Source organism: Cupressus sempervirens, chromosome 9 (genome assembly GCF_028749045.1).
Source record: "Cupressus sempervirens isolate cs-2001-9-10 chromosome 9, ASM2874904v1, whole genome shotgun sequence".
Lineage (NCBI taxonomy): Eukaryota > Viridiplantae > Streptophyta > Pinopsida > Cupressales > Cupressaceae > Cupressus > Cupressus sempervirens.
In genome coordinates, this window is record NC_143126.1 from 358,920,031 (window position 1) to 358,937,890 (window position 17,860).

Below are 17,860 nucleotides of genomic sequence, written 5' to 3' on the forward strand. Positions count from 1 at the left end.
TTTCGTCCAAAAAGAAATAAAGAGCTTCATAAGATTTGAACTGTTCAAATAACATTACTTGGATAGTGATATCAAACATTTCCATCATATGTTTAATATCAGATACTTTTGTAAAGTGCTGAAATGCATACATATACGAACCATTTTCTTTTACATTCTCCTGATCATGACTCTCAGTGCTTTGTAGCATATTGTTTGAATATAAGTAGTGCGTAAGATCTGAAAACTAGCCCCTTGACATGGTGTTTGGGATTCTAAATTTGCCAAAATTTAGAGTTCCATCACATATCATGGGCACACCCAAGCATACCCTCAAGCAAACCAAAGCCAGACATCCCAATATGGATGCTGAAGGCCCAAAGGACGTACCAGATAACTTAGAATTAAGAAGAAAAAACACAATAATAACCATTATCATAATTCAAAGTCTTCAAGCAATAAGAGTCACAACAGCCTTGAGAGTAAAATATCACCATTATTGTCATAAAGATCATATTGCCCTCATTAATGGAGTGACTGATAACAAAACAAAAAGAGCCAATGCCAAATGAAATTGTCACCTACATGGGCATTACAAAATGAAGTTTGATGGTGGTTCTACAGGTAACCTAAGTCTAGCAAGAATTGGTTTCCTTTAAGAAGATCATGAAACACAATTGGTGGAAGGAATGAATTAAAGAGCGGAGAAAAGAATATTATTAGCATTGTTAGGCGGATCTACCTTACAATGCAAGAATCAAGCATTCAATAAAATGATCTTATCATGACCATCCTAAGCATGTGCAGGCTTGCAGCGATTAAAAACACTAAATCAACATACAAGCATAAATCATCAATCAAGGCCTTTTTGAATCAAGATTGGATGAATATTCTAAAATGAATTTATGACAGCTTTTTCGAAAGTCATATTTCAAAGGATATCTTACTATATAACAATGTTGATTATTTCAGGCATTTAGTTGACATGCTTACACTTCAACACAATCAATGTGTAACGACCTAGCATGTCATCCCAATATTGCCCTCCATTATCATCATTATCCTCACATCCCTCATTCAGCTTCATTTGAACTCTTTTAGGTATGGTTTTTAATATTTTTGTATTAATTCTGTTTGCAAGTTCTGTGAGTTGTGAAGATTGGAGGTGGCATCTCTCAGAATAACCCAACAGTGATGTCTCCTATAGGCACCTCTCAACACTTTCAAAGTTGATAGGCAAAATATAGTGAATGTGGTATGTAAGTATTAGAGAGTCGGACGGATAACATTAGGGATGAATCATCACATGTATTTGGTGTACACTTAAACTGTAGCCCATGTTTTGAGAGGACGAATTCATCACATTGAATGAATGAAAAGTAGGAAGCGGAAGAATCATGCTCACAAAACTTATAGAAAGAACATGAGCATGAACCAAACATAGGGAAGGAAGCACAAATTGATATTGTGACAAGAAATAAAATCAAGTATTTTATTAGCAATATTAGAGGATAACAGAAATATGGTATAAATGTTGTAGAGGTTTGATGGTGCCAGAGTTTCCCTAAAAGATGAAGACTGTGCCTTCTTAAAGTTAATAAGCGTTAATCTTGTATAATTGGTAGGAATGCATAACTGATTCTACCTATATAACCAAACATCTTGAATGGTGTAATCTAAGAATGGTGTTTCTTTAATGATAGTAAAGCAGGCACCAACACAGGAGTAGTCCAATAAAAATCAGAATAATTAAAAACCTTGAAACCCTAATATGTAGCAAATCTGATATATAGGAGACGCAAAACCTTGGCTGGAGGTCAGCTCAACCAATCAGCAACTTTATTGGTAGTTCGTCTCTCATAATTAATGGCCATGTAAAGCATTTCCTTAGCAATGAATGTAGTACCTCCATTTCTTCAAGGCTTCCACCATGGTGTAGAACTCTTTATTATAGGTGCTGTAATATTTGTGGTTGTTGATTTCCTTTAAAAATGTTAGGCTTCAATGTGTCTTTGTTTTAGAGCAGCTCCCATCGCATAGAGAGGCGTCAATCTTGATCTCAAAAGGTTGCTCAAGATCTGAAAGGACTAGTATTGCATCTGTGAAAAGTGGAGCTTTTAGTTGTTGGAAGGACTGAAATGCTTTTGAGTGAACAGCTAGTGAAATGATCAAGCAATATATGAATCTGTCCGGATAAATATACGTATTAGTTCATGCCACAGATAAACATTTCTGTTTTGCAGAAGAGTAGGAACGGGCAACTTTTCATACCTTTCACTTCATCAAGGTCTGCACGTACCATATCTTGATTGATGACAAGACACTACTACTTTAAAGAATGTTGACCAATGAGAGACTTCATCTTAGCTTTAAGCTTGTGCTGTCAAAGATCTAAGCTAGTGAGAACATGTTAAATATCATCCTCCAAACTCCTAGTAGACACAAGAAAATCATTTAAATACACACGGATGGGTTTTCCCTGATGAGGTCAAAAAACATCATTGATAGCAGTTTTCCAGCAATCAGTGAAATCCCTACACGCCTTATGATAACTTTACGTTAGATAAGTCTTCATGAAATACTGTACACCCTTACAACGATCAATATATGGTGGTCTTGCAATATATGTATTATACTGGAATCAAGATTTATATGAAAGCCATACTTAATTTCACTTGTAAGCATATACATTAGTAATACATGAAACATCAAAACAAGTAATGTCCACTAATGCCTTTGTAAGGGTAGGAGGCTTGCATAGGGAAAGCCAAAGTGATTCCTCACAAGACGGGTAAGTCCCAAGATGGGGTAAGGACATGTATTCTTCAAGTCTTGCGAGAGAAGTCCCGAGATGGGTATTAATTGTGTTCCTGAAACCTTGAGGGAGCATGCTTGTAGATGGTATCCAAGCACCCTGTTGCAGTAATTCCACTGTACTCCACTAGGGTTCGGAAAGTGCTCCAATGTTGTTGCAGGGCAGGGGGGAGAGAGAGAATATTAGTATACTCAATAGCCTAATCCTTAATTACTCAAGAGAATAGGTTAGTTTTGTTAAGGAGAGGCGAATAAATCCTCACAAGGTAGGTGAGTCCCAAGATGGGATATCAAGGGAGCCCTGAAGCTTTGAGGGAGCCTACTTGGAGATTGGTTTCCAAGCTCCCTATAACAACTAAATCCTCATCCTCCTTAGGGTTGATGACGAGGAAAGAAGGAATTTGGCTTAAGTATGTCAACAGTCAGAGGTATCATAAATGATTTATTTGTTTCCATCATCAATTCAATCTAAATGCATAATGATGTATGTTGATAGTTGTGAATTGGCAGCTACCTAATAGGGAACATTACAATTAATAAATTCGAGCTTAAGTATTTTAACTGTCAAATGTATCATGAATCATTCATTGTTTCAATCTAAATGCATGGTGATGTATGTTGATAGTTGTGAGTTGTCAGCTTCCTAGTACGGAACATTACAATTAAGTAGCACATGCATTATATCCACCATTGCATTGATGATGGGGATGCCAGATTTATGAGTTGTGAGACTATGAACAAAGAGTTGGGCATGTTCACTGACACACTTATAGAAGATAAGTTTAATAGGCTGAAAAACTTGCAAAGGCTTTCCAAAGGTGTTGTTGCAAGGTTATTACATCGATGCATCCTTCAGGAATTGTTAAAAAGTAAATACCACCTTTATTGGGATCCTGTAAGTAACAATACAAGCGAACACTGCAGCAGTGTAAATATTACCCTATGTCTTAATATTATTGAGTAAGCCCTGTGTACACTAAGTGCACTGCCTTATTTAGAAATACAGTATCATTTAATATGGCATAAATGCCACTTATAGAATCCCAATAAAGGTGGCATTTAATATTATTATTCTTATATTTTTAATTTTCAACATGAATAAATATTCTAATACTGTACCCAAGGATTTTTTCTCCATACCCGCAATTGTAGCTGTATCTAAAAACCAGTAACCTGGTGGGAAAACTCCAAACGCTAGTTCCAGGAAATAGTCCAGAAACATTGAATGCAAGTCAGTGGTGTATTTGAGAACCACCAGGTGTTTCAAGGGAATTTCAAGAGTGAAACTCAAATCGATGTTGTCAAACATTCAAATTTCCCTCTATTTCCAGCAGTTTGGCCTCAAATTTGTCAATCATAGACGTTACTGAAGAGCTCTATGAACTTCAGAGATTTAAAAGGTTATTTAATAAGGCTTGCATGTTTGTTCAAAATTTCTTCCGAGATATCCAAATGAAAACAAAACAAGAAAAACACATGGAGAAAATGTCAGATCACTGTGCTGGCTGAGTAAGTAGTTTCTGATTTTATCTTTTCATCTAAATCCATTAATTTTTTTTTTAAACAGAAATGGTCTTTTGCCTCTGTCAAAACAAAAGGTTTCAGCTTTGAATACATCTATAATGATTGCATGCAGTGTTCAATAAAAGCAATCAGTCTCTTACTGGAACACCTAAAACAAAGTTTTATCTGTAAGACAAAACTATGTGTGAGACTGCATAGAAAAAATGAACCATACCTTCATGATCAGATACTGTAATAGAAGGCCGAACCCAGTATGGGCATTTATGAAGACGAAATCCCCGTAGTATGCACCTAAATGGAATGACGGAGACAATCACATGAAAAATATTATATACTTAATAAAATCTGAATTGCAATCCTAACTTGCCAAATTAACATTAACACTTAATAAAATTGCCATTACCTCCTTCCAGGTTGAACTTCACCATTGAAATATGTAAGAACTCGTTCAAAATATTTCACATAGCGCTGTGAAATGATTGATATAAACCATCAAGCAATACAAACTCTGAAACATTAATAATAACTCCAGATGTTCTAGCCAATTCTTTAGTCATTTATAAGGTATGATCAATTACAAACAGAACTTACAATTTGACTTGGCAGAACAAGACCCTTCCCATCTGTACAGCGTTTCTGATTATAATAAGATATTGACTCTTCCGCGGTCGGGTAGAACTGTGTAAGTAAAATAGTTATCTCTAGTTTCTCAAACACCGATAAAGTTACATGTAAACAAGTAAAATCTGGATTGAACCAATACTATCATTACCAAAGCTTAGAAGAAAAGATATCTCAACTAATCTACAGAATTAACATTTCACACAAATGCAAACTCTACCTTGAGGAAAAGCAGAAGACTTGATATCATAAGCCCTGTTCTTGCCATGCCAGCTTTACAGTGAACAACAACTACATTCTCAATATCTTCCTTCAGCCATGAGTATGCACTTTGACAAAATGATACTATCAGTTGGATTGGAGGACAATTATGATCATCAAAAGGGAAACAAGCAACCTGTTGTACAAATGGGTAAAAACATAAGTGAATACAGACAAGTAACAAGATAAAGATGCCAATCAGCAAATCTAATTTTCCAGTAATAAAGCCCCATCATATCTTGTAGCAACACATATTGACAGATTTATGCCTATAAATATAACAAAAAAATCATGTCACCTTGCATATAAAGTTATAATTTTTAGTAGAGTAGCACAGAGCAAAAACTACAACTTCTACTCGTACTTCCCAGGAGCTGAGAATTTTTAACAACTTTCCAAAACTGAAAAATTGATGAGGCCACAAATGGCCACCATTCCGTACATAGTTATGAGTTCCCATCCCTATCTTGTACCTGGCCTTACGACAAAATTAAAACAATTGAAATTAACTTATATAATTGATATAAACTAGCAAAGCTTATATGCTGCCCTGCATGCTGCTATTTTTGGCTAACTTTCAATTGGACAATTCATTGGCTAAACTCTCCATTTTAGACAATTGTTAGGCTAAACTCATTGAAAAACAGAAAAAACTTTGTTTCTTGAATTTAAAGGTATTTCCATAGCATAGAGATGTGGCGGGAAAATAATATAGAGTTCAGCCTAACAATTGTCTAAAATGGAGAGTTTAGCCAATGAATTGTCCAAATGAAAGTTAGCCAACAATAGCAGAATGCAGGGCAGCATATAAGCTTTGCTAGTAAATGAATCTTTAGTAATTGGTTAACGCATGTTTCAAGCAGTGCCTAAATAATTTTTAGGCTCAATGATCGGCTATTTCCCTTATGCAATATTAATTATCTTTTACTCTTAGCAGTATTTACAGAAAATGCAAAGAAGTGGCTCTTGTTATCCTTAATATCTGCGATCATGAAAGAGGAGCAGTTAAAAAGTGAAAGGGAAGCAATTACAAAACTGGCATCTTTTCAAGGCTAAAGGTTATATAACCCTTCCCACTTTGAAAAGTATAAAAGAAGGAAGCCTCTTTGGTGAAGGCAAGGTAGAAAAGGGTTAAAATTTCTGATCTGGAATATAAAACAGTTCTGATCTGCAAAAAGCAATCAATTTTGGAACAAATACTGACTTCTACCATTGAACAAAAACAAAAACCCTCCAAGGGTAAACTGTCATATTATTTGTTTCAAAATTGATTGATAAATTGATTGTCTTTTGCAGATCAGAACTGTTTCGTATATTTATTCCAAAATATTTATGGGTACCTTCATTATCGAACTCTAGACGTACAAAAAGAAATCATCAGAGTTTGAAGGAAGATTTAGCAGTAAATCACAATAAGATTTATTTTCAGAATTATGTCATAAATTATAAATCCGACTAATATAATAAATTCATTATTTTAGACAAAGCCATTATTATTTTAGACAAAGCAATTAGAAGTGTTCCCTAGAGGGGCACATTATTAGTCAAGCACATGCTTCCAATTGAGCAAGACAGAGAATAGACTTTTACGCTTAAAAAAAGCCAAGCAACAAACAAAAACAATTTTCAGTGTGCATTTCCCCCAAAGCCAGAGTTCATTTAATGAGGGTAGACAAGAGAACGTAGCTAGGAAGTTTTTGAATTCAAATTCAAATTTCTTGTAACAAGTTCATCTACTTTGTTTGCACTTCATCTTAGCAGCGTTGTATAAGTCTTACGATACCCATAAAACTAGTTGCTCAGAAGTTTTGGAAATTTTGTAATGTGAAGCCCTTTAAATCATAAGTCTCTTATTATGCTTGGAATGCATCTTAATGTTTTTCAAATCAAGGGTTACGGATGTCAGAAATCCATGATATCATTAATCACAAATCAAAAATGAATAATCACTTGAAGATTAATAAGAAAAAAGAGACTTCCTATAATATTGACTAAGAAATAGGCAGCTAATAAAATGAATAAACATAAGACTCAAATACTACACCTTTCCCTCAAACAATGAAGCATCATATAGCCTTTCAGAGCAAAGATTGTAAACTTTGTATTTTCCCTGCATCAAGTTCAAAATTATTTCATTAGAAGACGCATAAAGAAATCAACTTTATTGCACTGCAAAGAATAAAAGAATACCAATACAACAGATATTACTGACAAACAGAATGGACTGGAAAAAGATTCGCAGACTAAATGCTGCTTGTCTTGTAGAATGTATCAACAGAAAACTGAATTTTGTTAGATAATTCCTAAGACCAAACCATTTAGCACATTTGTGTTATCCACAACACTCTCAACAGAAATCCCATTTCATGCCATCATAAATTACCCCACTTCCTACACATCATTAGCAGTAAATAAATACAAAGTTGCCTTCTTACAGCAGCAGTGACCTCAGTTTTAATTTTTAACCAAGAAGAAACATAAAGACACAAAGCCATAATATTATATACAAAATACAATTAAATTAAGAAAAAAATTTAAAATGGCCAACACTCCCCCAGAAGTCTAAACTCCTCACAAATATGTATATTCCAATATTCAATACTGAAAATGATCGTAGAAGTGAACATGCAATCATGAGTATGGAAGAGTCAATTGGTGCCCATGCCTTGATTCCTAATAGATTAAGCGCTAAGAGAAGAATGATTCATCCATTATTTTAATAGTATTAGAAGTCACACCCACTTCCTCCTGACCATTTAAAATTTTGGAGTATACGGCTGAACATTTAGAGAGTGAAATCACCTTTTTTGACAAAATCACAGGACACAAGTTTTTAAAAGTTAAAGTCATAAACTGTAATACCATATATTTAAAGACAAATAATTGGGAAAAATCAGAAACAACCAGGTGTGTAATGAGCAACCGCTGGATGGTTCTTTCCCAATTCTGATTCCTATGTTTTTCAAAATCTGACTTTGACCAGTGTATGAAGAATTTCTGAATTATTGAGTTTTATGCTTTTCTAAGAAAAATTTGTTTTTGTTAGTTTTTGGTTTTTTGGTTTTTGGAAATATATTAAATGCAATGATTAAATAACACAAAGCTGGACAGCTACTGGCTATTACATTTCATCTCCTAACTGATGCTAATGCTGATAATGCAAATAAATACTGATCTTATTCAAATTATCAAGCAATACACTAGCCACCAGACAATTGGATTGAAACAATGTACAGCAACTACGGGAACAGCAGTATAATCTCTCTTAATCCTTCTCTTGAAGTCCACTGAACAAATATGGCATGGATCTCTTCTCTAAATGCCACAGTAACTGATTTTCACTGAATTCTCCCTGAGATCTGGGTGGTGCAGTTGTATGTAGCTGTACTTCTGTCACTAGAAAATGATTTGCTTGCCAAAGCCTAAAGGACATACTTAGTATGCTGCAGAACAGTTCCCTTTCGCAAACGTCCACCAAATCTGATGTTTACTGATCAAGTATGCTCTATGATGCCCAACATCCAAACTAGGAAATGTTTTTATGAGTGCCGCTACTGTGCGATAGGCATTCTTCTGCTCAAATGACTAGATCCCCCTCCAAAACTACAGATCTATAACTGTAATGAATTATTTAACCCTCTATCCAAAGTGATCTGCTAAACAACTTTCCTGTCACCAGGAGCTAGGGTTACACCCAACTCCAATTCAACTCAGGAGGTTTCAGTCCTGAAAAATTAAAGTCTGGTTCAAACGGTCATGGAGGCTCAAAACCCAAAGCTGCTCTGAAAATGATAGCTCTGTATAACTTAAACTGCCTCCCAAAAGGCCTTTTTATTCAATTGGCTTCCCATCCAAGCTAATTGTAATGTCCCCTTTTTTAGACATTAGAAGTCAATCAAATAAATAATTTTTTTAAGTTGTCAAATCATATCAAATTAAATAACAACTTAATTTAATAAATACTAAATATTAAAATGACTTTAATACAATTTAGTAAAAATTAATGAACTCATTTTATTTTAAAGAAGGGGATAAAAGAGAGACGAAGGAAAAGAAAACCAAGAAAACAGAGGGAAAACAAAGAGTCGCACGATTTGCTATTAAAGAGCATTGAGAGAATCATTTTGGCAAGCTTAATTTATACTTGATTTTTGTTTTCTCTTGGAGAATTCTGGAAAGTTTTGGCTTTCAGTTCTGAAACTTGAGGACGGAAACTCTAAGGATTTCTCGGTGGATTACAGGTAAAAGTACAAAATTGTGTCACCTTTCAGGCTGACTTATCAGAACGACCAAATTTGAGTATTTCTATCTAAAAATCAATTTTATTCAAACATATGATCTAGAAAAATTCATTCTAGCTAAGATATATATGGTCTCGCACTTTTCGAATCGGAAATGCCTATTAAATCAAAATGCATATTTTATACTAGTTTGTATCCACTTACGAAAGAAATAAAATTATTTCAGAAAACTGATGATTCAATAAGTATTACTATTTTTTATGATTTTTTTAAATAACATTTAAACACTGTTTTATAGAGCTGCGAGTCAAGAATATTCTCATATAGAGTTTATAGTGTTTTAATTAGACAAAGTATATTGTAATTAGAAATTCTACAAGTAAGTATTTTAACACTCGAGAAGATGTCAATTTTGAGAAAGGAAAAAAGATTAATTCACATCAAAAAAATTTAAAAATCACATGACGTTTTAGAGGAGAGAATCCTCTTGAAGAATGTATAATTTTTCTTTTGGTTAGAATAGGTTTTTTTCTTTAAAATGTGGTGGGAGATGAAAACTATCAATTTCAAGTGAGTTGAAATTTGAATCGTTATAAAAATTAAAATATAGGTCTAAAGCCAATTTTTATTTTTTATTGTTCTAGCTACATATGTTATCTATAACATAATCTAAGATCGAAGGGAAATAAGTTTTTTCCATATAGTTTTGTGGTGGGAACTAGACCCCTAATTTTCAGCATTTTTCTGCAAGTAAAAAATTGTCTTTAAAAATTAGGAAAATATACCAATTCTTATTCCAGATAATTATTAAAAATTATAATCCTAAACTTCATCCATTTCTACACATTTCATTAGTTTACTTCATTATCAAATTCTAAATAATACTACCAATTTTAGGTCATTGAAGATAAACAATTATACTTTTATTAGCATTTTCCTTTATAAAAGGATGACATAGGTCTGTGCTTTTACCCTTAAATGAAAACACAATTCACTTCTTGGTGGATTTGCAACGGAGTTCATAGCTGGGCAGATGTGTGATGGAGTTACCTCATTTCTATATGGAAAATAAGATTGTAATGATCTAACTTCGTATTTAATTTAGATCCCTATTCAGTCAGACATTACATGATTTCTCAGTATTATCTATTTGTTTAAAAGTTATCAATTGCATGCAAAATGTTTGTTTAAATTTCTTTGGTACATTTGGAAAGTAACTGGAACAAATATCCTAGGGGGATATTACTGTATCAAAGCAATGTATCCTGCCAGCCTATAAGATTAACATTGAAGAAATCATTTTTGAAAAAAAAATTCAATGCGCTGAAGAAAACCTACTTTCAGGTTTCCAGGACAGTTTGTAGGTTTTTTCTACAAAATTAATGGACTTTTATTTGGAAGATCCCATCATGGATAAAGGTCGACTTATGTCTAAAACAAAAAATTATTGGTGTCTTCGCAAAACCAGTATTTTATAGTATCATGAAGATTCTAATACATTTAATATTGTCGCGGATAGAAAGAGTCTGTTGTCGGTAAATGTATCATGTAGCCGACAGGTAGAGTAGTATCCGAACGGGCACGTGACGCTTGAGTCACCCCTTCGAAAATGTATATGTACACGTCCGAGATGGACTTTGGAATCATCGATAGATCATTGTACTCATTGTAATCGGATTGTAATTGGCAAGTCCATACATGAATAAAGTACCTGTTCTGAATTAAATCGCGTTATACATGTGTTGAACTTCTTACCCTATGTGGTAAACATTTGGCGCCGTTGCCAGACGAACCTGAAACGAAGGAATGATATGAAGATTGATGCCGAATTTGCCAAACAAGGATATGAACAAGGTAAAAGAAAAATATGAACTAAGTACAACAAAAGAAATTTTAATTTTAACACAGCAAGCAGAGCGCAGACAGAGACTTCAGCAGATTGTCGAGGGGCACCAAAGGGGTGAAGAGGCACAGACGAAGGGAATGCACTCACCTAGTAGGCTGAGGAGTGCCGAGGAATTGCTGGAAGAAACTCGACAATGCTTGAATTTGGTGGAGGAAACAAGGGAAGAATTCCTTAACCTGTATACACCGAGGGGAGATTGTCTGAACGGAAGGGAAACAACTCACACGGCTCAAAGTGCCGAGAGAGCATGAGCGTGGAGTGATCTCTTAGTTCCCGATACACCAGACGAACAGATACAAGCGGAGAATAGAACATCACTTGAAGACTTCTCACCAGACAACGCAGTTGTTGGAAACAAGACTGTTATCCAGAACAGCGCGGGAGTCCAGAATAGTGCGGAAGTCCAGAACAGCACGGGAGCACAGAACAACGCGGGAGTCCAGAACAGCACGGGAACACATAACAGCGCGAGAGTCCAGAACAGCGCGAAAACACAGAACAGCGCAAGAGTTCAAAACAGCATGGGTACACAAATACCTCAGAATCAAAGGCAAGTAACGATGGTTGGCCCTAAAGAAAAGTTACCCAGGTTTCACGGTGATGGTTCAGCAGACCCTATCAGACATTGTAAAACGTGTGAAACCATATGGACAGCAAATGGTGTGACGGATGAGGATGATTGGGTAAGACAATTTCCAACGGCCCTACGGGGTGTGGCGATAGATTGGTTTTCTGACACCAGTCCTCAGAAACTTAATACATGGGAGAATGTTAAAAAAGAATTTATAACAGAATTCAGATTGCTCTGAGATGATAATGAAATAGTGGCAGAAATCTACAACACCAAACAAAGAAAGAATGAGACAATCCGAACCTATGCTAGGCGACTAAAAGAATTGATCGAAAAGATGGAGAGTCAACCAGCGAATGGGTTGAAAAAACGGTGGTTCGTGGAGGGGCTACGACCGGCTCTTAAAAAGAAAATGAAGATTGTACCACCGGCATCATACACTGATGCATATACTCGTGCCATAGATTTGGAAAGCGAACAGAAGACGAGTAAGAAGAAGAAACATAAGTCCTCTGATTCGGATGATTCATCCTCGGAGAGTAGTAGTAGTGATGAGGAATCAAACAAGAAGGTGAAAGCGCTACAGAAAGACATGCTGCGAGTGATGAAAGAATTCAAAAATTTGAAAAAGAATCCAAATATAGTAAAAGGAGAACTGTGGTGCACAGATTGCAAGGAGGACGGCCATACGAAGGGTTCATGCTTGAAGAAGCAGTTTTGTGACATTTGCCAAGTGGCGGGGCATTCTCTGAAAGAGTGCCCATTTAACTTGAAAGCAAAAGGACACTAGCAGGTGTTACTAACGCAGGAAGCGTCAAACAATAGCAATAACGCGGGCAATGATGCAACTTCAGGTGGCTATCGAAATAATAATAGACGCGGAATGGGTGGAAACAATAACAATAACAATGGAGGCCGGAGTAGAATACAATCTGATGCGAGTGGACGGCCGATGATACAGTGCCAGGCATGTAATCTTTGGGGTCACTTCGCGAGGGACTGTACTACGAAGGAGATGTCACAGCTATTGTGTAGATGGTGTGGTCCAAGGGACCATGAAGATTCAAAATGTCCAAAAAAAGCGTAAATTTATTAAGTATTGAAACAAGTAATGAGAACGTGTTGGCGATCACGCGGGAGCAGGCGAGGAAGGCAAAATATCCGAATGCGGAAGAAGAAAAGGAGAGGTTACAGAAAGCCCGAGTAGAGATAGAGAAGCAGATGATAGCGAAGAAGTCACAAGTAAAAGACACTGCTAAAACTCCGAAAAGAAACTTGGCGGAACAAGACATGGTGAAACAGATAATGCAAACAGAAGTGCCAATTAAATTAAATGATCTTCTTCTCACCGTGCCACAACTACGTACGACTATTATAAATATGACACCATCCCCAAGAATGACGGAGGAATCAAAGGATAGGAAACAGCCACGGTAGCAACAATAGATCCGATGTTACTAGCACTGACGACAGGTAGACATCCAGCAATGGTGGAGATGGGCATTCAGGGCACGGTGCTAATGGATACAATAGTAGATGGAGGATCGGGAGTGAATGTGATGCCGGAAGATATCTGGAAAAAACTTGGACAACCAACACTGTGGCCACCCACCTTTCAGTTACTTACAGCAGATCAACATGGGATAAAACCCTTGGGCACTCTAATGGCGCAGACAATAACAATTGGGACACAACCATTTTTACTAGATTTTGTAGTTATTCCATTAAAGCGAAGAGGGTACGACGCCATCCTGGGACGGGGGTGGTTGGTGCAAGCTAAGGTAAAGCATGATTGGAAAAGGAATACTCTGTCAATGGAGAAAGGAGGTAAGAGATTTATAATCAATTTGCATACACAGATGGTAGGAGAAGAAGCAGCCTCGTCGGACTCAGAAGGCGAAGGCAAGAATGATGACAAAGGGAAAAAAAGGATGGAACCAGATGATGAAGGGGTGCTAAGATTGGAAGGAGGGTCAACTGATGACGACTTAGATTCCGTGAATGGACTGCTACACTAGCAAATGGAAGATTATGAGGTCTTTCCGAGCTGCAATATTTTGAGTGTCGAGGAGGGAAAAGAAGGCCATGAGTTCCCGAAGGAGTACAGTAAACTGAAGTAAGGAGAAGCGCAGGTGGATGAAACACTAGCCCATACGTTCAGTAAAGATAAACCAATCAAGTATGAAGAGCCGACAGTGAAAACAATGAACTTAGGTGATGAGGAAAATCCGAAGAACATTTTTGTAGGAGATGATTGGAACCAAGTATTGAAGGTAGTAGCTTGGACGTATAAAGACTTAAAAGGAGTACCACTAGAGCTATGTGTCCACCGGATACTATTAATCGAAGGTGCGGTACCTGTACAGAAGCAGTCGTACCGAAGCAATAAGAACTATGCAGCATGGGCCACGGAAGTTGCACAAAACAGGTGGAATGTATGGCGTTAGAAGCGTTTAAAATTAAACAGATTTCAACCTGGTCAGTTAGTACTAAAGTATAATGGACGAAATGAAATAAGGCCTGGAAAATTTATGTAGTGGGCACCCCTGGATGTCCCAAAAAAACTAAACCAAATTGCTGAAAGGAATTATGTCAAACAGTTTGCATTCAACTTCTTATTTCTCCGTTTAATGTTTTAAACCCCTTATAACTCCGGAAATCAAACGTTTATTTGTTTGTTGTGTTTCGTGCATGGAATTGGTATCATACAACATAAACAAGAAAGAAACTACAATGATATGCAAAGTGGAAATGAACTGTTGCTAATAAAATGTTATTTTCAAAATTCATAAAACCAAATACATGGCAGATTTATCAACTCACTAATTACTTCAGCAGTATTGACATAATACTCCAGCCCATGCTTTCGAACTTGCTGCTACAATACTTTTTCCTTCAATCAGTCCACTACCTTCATAATACCATTCCCTCAAAGCGGCATAAGCGTCGGACAAGTAGTGAAGAAGATATGAGCAAAATACCAAATCTGCCTGTAGCCGGAAATGCAACTAAACTGCCTGATAATGAAGCCAATAACAAAGAATTCCAAAGGCCAAACCCCAAGGGAATGACGTCTAGAATGTTACAAGAGAGGATAGACGTCCTCAAATGCCAAGAACGGAGCTGCAACTCACACACCAATTTCTTCTCATATTCAATCTGCCTAATGAAGCCACAAATGCTTCCTTTTATTCTATTTCCAAGGGTCCGCTCAACTCATATGGGCAATGTGGGATAAAAGATGTGTAATATATAAAACATATATTAAAATACCCCTTATGTCTCCCTTGGGTACACATCACCATAAAATAAATATTAAAGTAACACTTTAATATTTTACAATTAAATTAGACGTTACTTTAATAAAACTTCAGGCATTAAAATGTATTAGCAATCGGACTCTGAATAATGCGAGTGATAGCTCATCGGAAAGCTCTCACCGAGGAGTATCGAATCCAATCACCAAAATTGACTTGCACTGTGTCCTACCAACTTACTAAAAATAGTAAGTATGCCTGAAACTGAGTAAATCAACTTCGTTTTGGCCCAAACTGGAAATGATTAGGCCAAAACACACCAGGATCCCATTAAACCCTTCGTTAGCCCTCGGGACCATGTAGAACAAGGCTAACGCACACACACTTGGTCGACTGCTAAAATGGGGACATTACAGTCCGCCCCCCTTGAAATTGCTTGTCCTCAAGCAATCTCAGTCCAACCTGCTGAATAACCTGCTCACTCCCCCATGTAGAATCTTCCTCCGGCAGGTCTTTCCATCTGACCAAATACTCCTTCACTATCCTGTTTCTAAGCTTCCTCTCTCTGGTGTCCAAAATAGCCTTGGGTACTAACACAAGCTTCCCCTCCTCATTCAAAGGGGGTAAATCTGCAGAAGGCACTACACTCTGACCAATGGCTTTCTTAAGCCTGGACACATGAAACACATTGTGCACTCGATTGCCCTCTTAAAGCTCAAGCTCATAGGCGACTTTGCCCACTTTGCGAATCACCCTAAAGGGACCATAAAATCTAGGTTTCAACTTTTCAGCTCCGCTCTTCTTGAGCGATGACTGTCTATATGGCTGTAGCCTCAAGTAAACCATATCCCCTACCTCGAAGCTACGCTCTATTCGATGCTGATCAGCATACAATTTATGTTGATTCTGGGCCTGTTGTATATTCTCTTTGAGCACTTTCAGGATGTCCTGACTATCCTACAATAAGTTTTTGGCTTTGGGCACTCTACTGTCCCCCAAAACTAAATCCATGAAGCTAGGTGCTTCATAACCATAGAGTGCCATGAAAGGAATCATCTTGATGAACATATGATAAGTGGTGTTATAACAATACTCTCCCATATGCAACCATCTGATCCAAGCCTTTTGTTGTGTAGTTACATAGTTCCTCAAATATCCTTCCGCCCATTTATTCACAATCTCTGTTTGCCCATCTATTTGCGGATGATAACTAATGCTAGGTGTAAGATCTGTACCACACAACCTAAACAACTCTTGCCAAAAAACACTCATAAACTTACTATCCCGATCGCTGACAATGAATCTGGGCAGCCCATGTAACCTGAATATCTCTCTAAAGAAAAGATCTGCCACCTGTGCTGCTGTGTAAGTGGACGGAATAGCAAAGAAGTGAGCAAACTTCGTCAAGCGGTCCACCACCACATAGATGCAATCCCTTCCCTGCACTCGTGGTAAACCAGTGATGAAGTCCATCGAAATACTTTCCCATTTCCTATCAGGAATGGGCAAGGGCTATAATAAACCTGCAGGAAATGTGTGCTCTCCCTTATTCTGTTGACAAACCACACACTCCCTGACATACCTCTGAACATCATCCTTGAGCCCTTTCCATGAAAACCGCTCTCGGATCTGCCTATAGGTCTTGAAGACCCCCGGATGTCCAGCTATGGGTGCATCATGAAATGCCTTCAGTATCGCCTCTCTCAAATGTGATGACGGAATCAAATAAACCCTGTCCTGAACTCTGATCAATCCATCTATCACCTCATAGCGATCATCCTGTATGGTACCTGAAATCAATCCAGAAGCCCAAGCATCTCCGACATACTCTGCTATAATCCGATCTCTCCAATCTCTTGAAATCTCTGCCAGAGCACATAAGTGAGGTCTTCAAGATAAGGCATCAGCCACCACATTTTTCTTACCTTTGACAAACTCTATGTCAAAGTCATAAGCCTGCAATTTAGTCACCCATTTTTGTTTCCAGTCATTAAGATCACGCTGGCTCATGAAGTATTTAATACTATTGTGATCAGTCTTGATCACAAAACGTCCACCTACCAAATATGATCGAAATTTGGCCAATGCATGCATTATGGCCAACATCTCCCGGTCATAGATAGAATAACTTTTCTCAACTCCCCGGAGCTTCCTACTCTCGAATGCAATGGGATGCTTCTCCTGCATCAATACTGCTCCAATCCCATCACCTGATGCATCACAATGAAGCTCAAAAGGCTTCGTGAAATCCGGTAGAGCTAGAACTAGACATGAAGACATTACCTGCTTGAAATGCTCAATACACCTCTGTGCTGCCCTTGTCCACACGAAGGCTCATTTCCTGATAAGATATTTAGATTCCTTGGCATACAATGACTCTCTCTCCAGAATAGATAACACCTCCTCCAGATGATGTAAGTGCTCCTCCCAGGTCTTACTGAAGACCAAGATGTCATCAAAGAAGATCAAGACAAATCTCCTCAGTTGCTTCCTGAATACCTGGTTCATACAACTCTGAAATGTAGCGGGTGCATTAGTTAGACCAAATGGCATAACCATGAACTCAAAGTGGCCATAGTGACATCGGAAGGCTGTTTTCTCAATGTCCTTTGCTCTCATCCTGATTTGATGGTATCCGGATCGCAAATCAATTCTGGTGAAGAAGCATGCCCCATGCAACTCATCA

At 37.2% G+C, this 17,860-nt stretch overlaps 1 protein-coding gene across 2 annotated transcripts in view; it reads right to left on the reverse strand.

The window, feature by feature from the left end:
- PEN2 (PTEN 2) overlaps positions 1 to 17,860 on the reverse strand; it is a 136,265-nt gene that overhangs the window by 42,269 nt on the left and 76,136 nt on the right. For both annotated transcript variants that reach the window (XM_089800104.1, XM_089800105.1), the window contains 5 exons: positions 7,244 to 7,309; positions 5,159 to 5,335; positions 4,909 to 4,995; positions 4,721 to 4,785; positions 4,532 to 4,608 (listed from right to left, as the gene is read on the reverse strand). In XM_089800104.1, coding sequence (XP_089656230.1) covers positions 4,532 to 4,608; positions 4,721 to 4,785; positions 4,909 to 4,995; positions 5,159 to 5,335; positions 7,244 to 7,309 — 472 coding nt within the window. The remainder of the gene's footprint in view (positions 1 to 4,531; positions 4,609 to 4,720; positions 4,786 to 4,908; positions 4,996 to 5,158; positions 5,336 to 7,243; positions 7,310 to 17,860) is intronic.